The sequence below is a fragment of the Trichosurus vulpecula genome, chromosome 3 (assembly GCF_011100635.1).
Source record: "Trichosurus vulpecula isolate mTriVul1 chromosome 3, mTriVul1.pri, whole genome shotgun sequence".
NCBI classification, from domain to species: domain Eukaryota; kingdom Metazoa; phylum Chordata; class Mammalia; order Diprotodontia; family Phalangeridae; genus Trichosurus; species Trichosurus vulpecula.
Window position 1 is genome coordinate 110204800 of NC_050575.1, and position 10928 is coordinate 110215727.

Genomic DNA, 10928 nt, shown 5'->3' on the forward strand with positions numbered 1-10928 from the left:
AACAATTAAAAACAAATAAAATAAACTTGGGGAATCCTAGCTCTGTTATTAACTACGTGAGTGACTGTGGGGATGTCACTTCACCGTGCTGGGCCTCAGTTTCCTCATCTGTAAATTGAGGTTGCCGGACTAAACGGCCTCTGGGTCCACTCCCAGATCTAAGTGTAGGATCCTATGATCCGCTGAACTACAAAAACCCAAACTCCGAGGAGGACCCCGCCTTCCCTTTTTGGCTCTGGCATCTCAAACTCCCCGGGATCAAGGCTGGCAACGCCTCCTGGCGCAGAAGTCCTGGTTGCTAAGGATTGCGTAACTTCCTGTCCGTGCTCCGTAACGGGGGGTGGAGCCGCTCCTCATTTCCGGAGGGAAGTTCGGCTGCGGGATCTGGGCTCTGGGTCTGTGAGTTATCTGCCTACTTTGGGGCGCGGAGCCACGGGCTGCGGCATGAGGGATCCCGGGCCTGGGGGGAAGCGGGGCGCTGAGGCCTAGCGCTGTAGCCTCGGGGTGAGGTCGGAGCGGGAGGCGTCTGGGCGGGGCGGTGTCGGCCCCTCTGGGGTTTGGGAATGTTGGGCGGGGAAGACAGGCCTGGGCAGTCGGGAATCTACGGGACCGAAACCTGACACGCCCCCTCCCCTTCGGTCCCTTCTCCCCAAGAATGCGTTTGAAGAGTCATGGAGCAGAGGAATAGATTCATCCTTTGATGCCTTTTGGGCTCTCGGACATTTTCTTTATCCTCGGGATCTGTTTTCTATTGAATAATTTAAAGCCTCAGTTTACATTCCAGTAAGAGGAGGTGGCGTTGAGCTAGACGATCTTGAAGGCCCCTTCCAGACCTTAAATCCCGTGATCTCTAAGGCCCTTCCGCTGTCAAGCGATCGAGTGTGCTATGATCGGAGGACCGCATAGGATGTTAGAGTTGGCGGGGTATCGTGGAGGCTGTCTCGTCCAACCTGTCGTCTTACAGAGGAAGAAACTGAGGCCCAGAGAGGTTAAGGGACTTGTTAATAAAAATAATAGCAGCAGCATTTTACATTTTGCAAAACACTTTACAATTATGATCTCATTTTATCCTTATAGCAACCCTGGGACATAGGTGTCGTTGCTATTCTCATCTTACAGATGGGAGGCAGACGGAGGTTAAGGGACCACACAGCATCACACAGCTAGTAGTTGTCTGATGATGGATTTAGGTTCAGATCTCTCTGCCTATAGGTCCAGCGCTCTATCCACTGTGTTACCTAGCTGCCTGCCGTGTCATGAGGCTAGTGAGTGGAAGAATCAAGTCTAGAAGTCCAGTTTCCTGATTCCATATGCTTTTCTGTTTTTACTAAACTGCCTCTATGTTCTGTCATTTAGAGTCTCTTGCAGTTCTAACTTTCTATGTCCTAAGGCCCATGGATTTCTTTACATCTGTCGGTTAGGTGACTTTTACCCCAAGTTCTGGCAGCCAACTTCTAAAGAAGTTCTATTGAGGATGTTCAAAAGAGTGTGCCACAGAGTCTAAAAGAAGAGTTACAGACGTATTTGGACTTACTTGAATTGATTGTTTAGCTTTTAAGGTGATGACTTTGAATGGTCATCACTTAAATTTGATTATGTCAGCATATTACCTCCAAAGTCATGAACTACAAAATTCTCTTCTCCACAACTTTCTATCTTTTTATTTTTTTTTAATTTTTTTTTACTTTTCCTTACACGAAATTGACTTCTTTCTATAAGCCATAAGCCATACTGGTAGATTGATTGTCAAGAAGGAAAGAAAGAAAATTGTGAGGCAAGATGGATTTAACTAGCTTGATACAAGCGCTTCCTTTTCAGGCTTTCCAATCACTTTTTCTCAGAGTAAGCCTGAGGTGGGTCAGGAATGTATTATTATCACTGTTTTATACATGAGTGAACAGACTCAGGTCAAGTGAGCTGCCCAAGATTATGCAGCTTAGCAAATGGGGGCCTGGATCTAGAATATGGTCAGTCATTTAGCTTCATTGCTTGTTCCCTGTAGTAAGGGCATTTTCTTTTAGAGGATTATTATTTCCAGAGTCAGTCATGTTGTGAAAACGATCTGGAGGTTTTAATGCCCTGGAGTTCAAAATAAGTCCAGTACCACGTGGTAGGTGTAAAAGTTAATATAGTCTTAAACTGCATCGAATGTTGTGTTGTCTGTAGAATAAGAGTGGTTGATAGTCCTTCTGCATCCTGCCATTAAATATTCGAAAGAAGAGAAGTCTTGAGAGGGGCATGATAATTGTTTTCATGTGTTTGAAGAGTCATGTAGCAGAGGAATAGATTCATCCTGCTTGGCTCCCCAGAGTAGAATTAGGAACAATAGGTGGAAGTTGCAAAAAAGCTGATAATAATTAGAGCTGTCCAAAAGTGGAAACAAAGGCTCTTCAAGTGAAGATTGGATGGCTATTTATTGAGAATATAATTTATCAAGGCAGCTAGTTTGTACAGTGGAGAGAACACTGAACTTGAGCATAGGAAGCCCCAAGTGCAAATGCACCCTCAGATTCTGGGCAAGTCACTTAATCTATGTCTGCCTCAATTTCCTCACTTGTAAAATGGGGATAATAATAGCACCTACCTCCCAGGTTTTTTTGAGGATCAAATGAGTTAATGTATATATTAATGCTTTGCAAACCTTAAAGTGCTACATAAATGCCTATTATCATAGAAGAAATTTTTCTTCATAGTTAAGTTGAACTAGATGGCTTCTGACCCCCTTCCAGCTATGAAATCTTGGGATTTTGTGATCCCTTCACCAATTCCTCTTCTCAGCCCCATAAAGTGAAACTGTCTTAAGCCATATTCTCCCACATCCACAGCTTCAATTATCGTGTGAAAGATTGCTTCTCCTGAGGAGTATGGTGTTAGTGGAAAGAATACCAGGCTTAGAGTCAGGAGTGACCTGTGTTTGAATCTGAATTCTGATTACTTCCTGGTTTTTGGACAATTCACTGAACTACTCTGAGTCTCATTTACTGCATCCAAAAATGAGGATGATATTTGCCATGTACCTCACAGGATTGATATGAATGAAGTACTTAAATAAATTTTTACTATTAGTTCCTCTGTAGATGACTTCCAAATCTATACAAGGTGTCCCAAAAGTTTTAGAGCTTAAAGTTTTAAGCTTTGATAGCTTAAATAGCTTAAAACTAAGATAAGACTTTTAGAACATTCTATTTTCAGCTCTAGTGCCTCCAGGGTTACAGATACTCATTTCCATCTTTCTCATGGACATCTCTGCTGAAGTTTCTTGGCAGTTCCTCAAACTCAGTGTGTCTAAAACTGAATCTAATTATCTTGTCTCCCAGTACTAATTCCTCTTTTTGACTTCCTTATTCCAGTCAATGGTACCACTTTGACACAGTTATGTAGGTTTGAAACCTTAGTGCTATCTTTATAACTGATTGTGTATAGGAAGCAGGGAAGAATTAAATTCCTGTCAATTCTACTATTATGGTGTGATCCTAGTTTAATACCTAAAACATCCATGATGTCTTTGGTGTAGTTACTCCAGCAAATAGTATTTCACATTTGTGTAGATATATTATTTCTCTTGCCTAGGTTGTTAAGTTCCATAAAGGCAGGACTACATTTTATCATCGTATCTCCCCTAGAACCTATTCACTGCTTTGCATAAAATAAACACTTAATAATCATTGAGTGAATGAATGGTGTGCCTATTTAAAAAAAAATCAGCCTTGTCACCTTCCAGTCACACACTATGTGTTATAAAAAGTACCGCTGAGTTTTTGGCCCAAAGGAGAAAGTACAGTGATTTTCCTGTTGTGAGACATTCACAGACATGTTCGTTCATTATCTAAATGCCTTAGGATGCGATAGCACATTAGGAAAATGACGTTGTTGAAACTTGTTTTGCTTTAATTTAGAATTTAACTTCTTGAGTGATATAAAAGGAGACCAGGAATTGCTTTGGGCATGGCTGCTGAGCTGAACTTCTCTCCCCCTGAAGTCCCAGAGCCTACTTTCCTAGAGAATCTTCTTCGTTATGGACTGTTTCTGGGGGCTATCTTCCAGCTTATCTGCGTATTGGCCATCATCTTCCCCATTTCAAAGTCTCACGAGGGGGTAAGTAATTTTTGGGGGGGGGGTATTAACTCCTTAAGGATGGGGGTGGTAGGTTTTATATATTTAGCATATCTTTCAAATGTCTACTAGAGATATCTTGGATATTGACAATGAATATGAATAGTTTGACAATGAGCAATGAATCGTTTGTGGATATCCTATGTTACTGTGTTCATTGTTATAAAAAGCATGTTATAGTAGCGGAAAGAGGCCTGGGTTTGAGTCCCAGTTCCACTACTTACTAGCCACGTAACAACACCTTGGGCAGGTCCTTTTACCATTGTGAGCCTCATTACTCTCATTTGTAAAATGAAGGATAATACTATTTATATAATACCTGCCTTAGGATTATTATTCGGACAGCACTTTGTAGAAAGCATTCTAGAAACTGAAGAGATTGTTAGCGTAATTTTTCATTTCCCGGTACATACATGACAGAACTGTGATGACCATGCCCGGGGTCCTCTCTCTTTCCCCAAATTAAATTGTAGCTATCCATAGGCCATCCAGTCTCATCCTGCTTGTTCTCATCTCACAGATACTATGTATTATTGTATGTTAAAAATAATTCATTCAATCAACATTTACTAAGTGTCTAATCCATGCGAGGCGCCCTGCCATCATTTTTATTGTTCTTAGTAATGGATTGAATTCTCATGAGAGCCTCAGGGGAGCAAAGTGATTTATATTCTTGTCCTACAGGCAAAAAGATGGAATCAGCTATGTTTAGCTTATTGGTGAGCTGGATAACTGTACTAAGGGAAAGAGAGCAAGGAGGAGGAGGAGGGAAGAAAGGGTTAATTAATAAGAGGCTGGGAGAAATAGCTTACACCTGGATGTCAAGATCCAAAAATATTTTTATAAGCTACAACATTTGGCCAAATCTAATAAGATAAAAGTTAATAGGAGCAAATGAAAAGTATTACACTTGGGTTCCAAAAATCATCTTTATGAGTATAAGATGAAGAAGGTATGACTAGACAGCACTTTGTCTGCAAAAGACCTGGGGGGCTTTAGTGGATTCCCAATTTACTGCATGGCAGCTAAAAAAGCTAACACAATCTTGGACTACACTGAGGGGGATGGCTTCCAAGAACGAGCAGCCGATAGAGAACATCAGATCACATCTCAGCTATCATATTCGGTTCTACGGGCCATATTTTAAGAAGGACATTGATAAAGTGGTGTTTGTCTGGAAGAGAGGCAACCATTGTGGATATGCTATATATGAGCATTAGTTGAAGAAACCAGGAATAGCCTGGGAAGAGCAAACCTAATTTGAAAGATGGGTTTGGCTTGTTCTGCTTGGCCCCAGAAAGTGGAACAAGGAGTATTAGGTGGAAATTATACAGGGGAGATTTGGGTTTTAGATCAAGACAAATTTCTTAACAATTGTGTTTATCCAGAAGTGAAATGAGCTACCTCAGAAGATGGTGGGTTTCTTCTCTTTGGAGGTCTTAGAGTGATATTTTTCAGATATGAGTTGGACTAAATAGCCACTGGGATTCCTTGTAATGCTGAAATTCTGGACTTCTATGAATTTTAGACCATAAGTGCTTCTACAAAGCAATTTTTATTTAGAGGTCCAGTATAGCATCTAAAAGTTTTCCTCTTGCCTGGCCTGTCTGTATAGACAAGATTTTTTGCAGCACTTCGGCACTCTCATACACATACATTCTCCTTAGTCCTTTTCTCTCCCTTTTTCAGGGTGGAAGAATGAACTAGTTTTATAGAACTGAAAACCAAATAAAAATTGTTACTACAATCATTCTATTCGGGTATTATTTAATTTTTTTATGGGAAGGTACTATGTATGTATGGGGGGCAGAGTTGTTGAGAGTTGATTAATGTATCAGAACAAGACATATCTTCCCACAAAACAAAAAATAAAGTTAAATGAAATTTTAAGCAAATTTTATTTAGTAAAATAATTTTACCTTTTCATTAAACCAAAGGCTTAGATATTTTATTTTGCATGAGATGAAACAAGGAAACATTTTAGTCTGATTTTGTTCTCTATCACACTTAAGGTATTCAGAGCACTTATAAGCTTTAGAAAGTGGTACTTATTTTAGGCTTTTTCCCCCCATTCACTGATTCCCAGTATTTATTTGTCTAGTCTACTAAGAAACACAAAATCATAGGTTTTAGTTTAAGGATTCAAAGGTCCATCCAAACCTGAAAAGACTGAGGAAAAAGGCCATTCAAGAGAGTAGCTTAGTAGAGCAGAGAGAGCAGAAGGCAGAATCTTCGTGGCAAGAGGTGGGGGAAGAAAGGGTTAAGAAGAATAAATGCTAGAAATAAAGAAAAACAACTTTTAAGAGACTTAGGAACTGTGATAAGTGCAGTGGAATCAACCGTAGTTCCAGAGGACTCATGATGAAACATAGAGAGGTGTTAGATGCAGAGTGAAGGCGCACCCACGTCAGGACATGGCTAATGCGGGTATTTATTTTGCTTGAGTATACATTTGTAATAGGCTTTGTTTTTCTTGTCTAATGGGTAACAGAGGGGTAGGTAGTAGGGAGAGAATTTGGAACTGAAAATAAAATATTTTTTAAAAAAGAATAAATGTTAGAGAAGGTTGGAGATAGTTCTGGTATCTATCCTTCAGGATCATTCAGACTCTTAAATTAAGCTGCCCCGATCACCTCAGCCTAAAGTGAAGTGATCTTTTTTTCCTCTCAATCCTGTAGCAATTATGGTCTGTACAGTTATATATGCTCGATCTCTGATATAACTTTTCTACCATGATCTCAAATTATTATTTAATTTTTTTTGGTCTTATCTCCCCATTTAGACTGTTAAGCTTCTTGAGGCAAAGGAGAACTTTATCTTGTACATTTTTGTACCCCTCATAGCAACTAGCACAAGAATTCTTAACCTTCTTTGGATCTTGGACCCTTTGGCAGACTGAGGAAGTCTATAGACCCTTTCTCAGGATAATATTTTAAAATAATTGAAGGAAATGCAAAATTTCAGTTAGAGATTAGGGAAAATAAAGATAGAATTTTTTTTTCTTCCAAGTTCATGGTGAACCTGTGAAATCTATGCACAGACCCCTTTTGGATTCATGAACCCCAAGTTAGGAACTTATAAACTGACATACTAGGCTCTTCAGAGTTTGGTGTTGCTGTATTCTCTTCCATTGCAGGACAAAATCACTAGAATTCATGGGAAGAATGGCTTTTTTTTTTTTTTGGTGAAATATCTATAAAAGTAACTACTACTCAAGCCAGTTTTTTTATGGTAAAGGACCCAAAAAATGATGGGGCATCACAGAGGTTATAAAATTTTTTCTAGGGCTAAAGACATTTGGAAAATTGTGTGGGAGATCAAGCATAAGAGCAAGTGGAATTTGGAAGTAGATTATATAGTTAATTTGACTCTCAGAGTGGGAATCAAGACACTTAGGCTCCTTTTCATCCCTAACGTGTGGACGTGTGTATGTGCACACAGGCACATTTTTGTGCCCTGCTTATATTTTGCACAAATATTCTCTGCACTGTTAGAGAAGCTAGGAACAAGATAATTGATTTACAAGATGATAAACGAGAATTACTCTCCCATGGTCAGGAAAATGGTAGTACCTGCCTCTTAATCTGAATGGAATTCCAGACAACTCTGGCTGCACCCATGAAGAAGCTCTTAGCTTCGTTTTGTCATCTCATTTTGAACATTAGAAGGCAGCAGTGGTTTACCTAAGGTAGCAAGCTTCTTCCCCATGAATAACAGCAGGTTGCTTCATTCCTGTGAGAATGCTGGCACATTTCTGCGGGTTCTTCCTGCATAAATTACAACATTTAGAGAGTAAATCAGATCTTATTTTTAAGAGTCCATGCAGCTACAGATCATTTTCAGCAGGCCACAAACACATAGTTTCAAACTTCAAAAACACTTAAACCCAACTTCTTTATTTAGAAGTCAACTATATTTTCAGCAAGCATGCATTATAAATACGTTTTTCATGGATTTTTCTGGAAAGCAGGGGAGTCTGTACATATTTGATGGATTGGCTTCATAAACATTTTTCAGTCTGAAGGTCCTTTGTTGTGGAACCTTTTTTGCAGAGTTTTAGGACCCATTTCTATAAAGTAGAAATGCTTCTCTTTTCTGCCTCTCTTGCAATCAATCACGCTGTAGCAGTAAAGGAACAGAAGTCCATAGCTCTGATGCAGAGAACCTGCTTGGACAATGGTTCATCATGGCTGGTGGGACAGAGTGAAGAAGCAGCAGAAATGTAGGGGGAAGAACAATCAACTAGGTATCAGGAGACTGAATTCTAGTCTTGGTCTTGCTACCTTAGGCAAATCACTTCCCCTGTAAAGATTTTAGCTTTCTTATTCTGATAATTAGAGGGTTGGGTTTAGTGATTTGTCAGGTCTTTTCCAGGTCTAGGATTTAGCCACAAAGGAATCTTTTTAAAAAATTATCTATTTATTTTTAACATTGATTTTTTTTTTTACATTTTAAGTTCCAAATTCTCTCCTTCCTTCCAGCCCCTCGCCTTCACATTGAGAAGGCAAGCAATATGATATCAATTATACATCCCACAAAGGGGTCTTTTGCCTTATGGAGATTTCTATATGTTGAAGGGTGAGAAAGAGAAGGGTGAAGAGGAATAGGAGGCTATTGGGACAACAGAACTACATAAGTAAAAGCTGCAAAAATTTCAAATTTGCACATTGGGAACTTCCAACATTGTTAAATTTTTATATTTTTAAAAGAAATAATTTTTATTTATGTCATTCGTCTTTGTATCATAATTATTTCTTGGAAAAGTTCTCCCTTTCCTTTTTTGGATTGAATAAAAACAATTAAGCAGAAACACTTGATGCAGTAACAGACAGCTTCTGATTATATGCAAATTTATTGCACAATTTCTGGAAACCATTCTGTTTGAATCTGGACAAGTCTTTCCCCCTTCTAATCAACCTTAATTCTGCCTTCGTCCTGCTTCAAGTTAGCCCTTCCTAGGTTGGCTTAACTGCACAAATTCCAACTTAATTGATCAGTAAAATCCTATTTCTTTCTCTTCTCTCTATTGAAGGAAGGGGGACATTTTGAGCCAAGAAAGTTTGAGGTGACCAAGAAGCCAAAGGGGGCTGCTCCTCCTCAAAGCAAAAAGTCCAAGAAGGAAACCAAGAAGAAGAGATAGAGCAGAAGCTGCCAGATGTGGCATGTGTGTGGCCTGCTCTTCTTTCTTCAGAATCAAGTACTTGTGAAGAGGAACCATTGCAGGAAAATCAATCTTCATAAAAACATTTGTCCAGCATCATCTTCCTTACAGAATCTGAGTTGGAAGGGATCTCTACTGAATAGGAATCCTTTCTACAACCTCCCTGATGAGTGATCATGCTGCCTCTGCTTGAAGACCTCCGGTGATGGGGAACTACTACCTCCTGAGGCAATCCATTTCTCTTTTGGATAGCTCACTAATTGTTAGGAAATTTTTCCTTACATTGAGCTGAAATCCACCTCTCTGAAACTTCGACTTAGTCCTTTGGAGACTAGGGAATTGAGGTGGCTCTAGTGGAGCCTTTTAAACGCAGAGGAGCATATAAGCATGAGCATTTCACTGGGCTTCAAATCTTGTTTAATCATGGCTCCTGATTCACTGGGCTTCAAATCTTGTTTAATCATGGCTCCTGAAGCACAGCCTCTTCAGAAAAGAAAATGTGGGTTGTTCCACTACAGTGACATTTGACTTCAGGAAAAATGACAATAGAATCATGAGCACATTATACAAGCAAAGGCCATATATATTGGGATACTTAGTTTAAAAGTCATGTTAAAATAGCTGAGTTGCTTTTTAGTGTTTAATCATTTTAAATAATTTTTGGGGGGGGGGCAGGGCAATTGGGGTTAAGTGACTTGCCCAAGGTCACAGCTAGTACATGTGTCAAGTGTCTGAGGCCGGATTTGAACTCAGGTCATCCTGACTCCAGGGCTGGTGCTCTACTCACTGTGCCACCTAGCTGCCCCTAAATAATTTTTAATGCAACATGTATGTACACTACCAATCAGGGTCTACAACCTAATCTGGACAAGTCTTCCTGACTCCTAATCAGCTTTTGTCTTCACTTTAAAAAAGTGTTAAGGTCTCAATTTGTCAGAATTATGTCAACTATAGTCTTAGTAATTAGAGAGGCTAAAGCGATTGAATCTAAGAGGTTGCCTGAAGGAAGAGAAGCCTTTCTTGTGGTGAAAATGATTTTCAAAATCTGCACCAAAATATTAATCATCTTTCTCCTTTTCTTAGTGAAACATTTTTTAGTATTTCATCTGATTTTCCCTCACAAGATAGATTTTGGAAAGGATTTTGCTAATTAAATAAATGTTTTCCATGTAGAAATTGGCCATAGTCTCAACCTCTATAATAATGTAACCTCTATAAGTTTAGGGTGTGCATTTGTTTCCCTACTGCTGCCTCCCTGACCTATTTTTCAGTGTGTCCCCTAAATCTTTTCTACCCCAAACAAAACTTTTAGCTCCAGCTTAAGGAGAAAAGATTGGGATGAGCATGAGAGAAGATTAATAAACCACAATGCATGATGAACCTCTTATGTTGTCTGCTGGTGTGTGGTAGTGGGAGTTGTTGTGGGCAGGGGGTGGGGGTGGGGGGGGGTGGAAGGGGCAGAGTAGCTACCATGGTGTAGTGGAAAGAATATTGGATTTGAAGCCAAAGGACCAGAGGTTGAAATCTGGCTCTGGTCACACTACCTGTGACCTTTGGCAAGTCAATTAACCTCTGGGCTCAGGTTTCTTCCAATTCTAAATCCAAGAAATCTGTAAGTAAAGGAAGTGATGATGTGTTATAGGAAGAATATTAG

General features: G+C 39.6%; 1 protein-coding gene across 3 annotated transcripts; it reads left to right on the forward strand.

Moving 5' to 3' along the window:
- The first annotated feature begins 308 nt into the window (after window positions 1–308).
- MANBAL (mannosidase beta like) lies at window positions 309–9989 on the forward strand. Of its 3 annotated transcripts, none has more exons than XM_036752468.1 (3): window positions 309–395; window positions 3897–4095; window positions 9146–9989. In XM_036752468.1, exons 2-3 carry the CDS (start codon window positions 3946–3948, stop codon window positions 9251–9253), a joined length of 258 nt encoding a protein of 85 aa, XP_036608363.1. In that variant the 5' UTR covers window positions 309–395; window positions 3897–3945; the 3' UTR covers window positions 9254–9989. The 3 variants fall into 3 exon arrangements, with proteins under 3 accessions (XP_036608363.1, XP_036608365.1, XP_036608364.1); XM_036752470.1 differs by having other exon boundaries at window positions 348–399; XM_036752469.1 differs by having other exon boundaries at window positions 369–443; window positions 3896–4095.
- The last annotated feature ends 939 nt before the right edge of the window (window positions 9990–10928 follow it).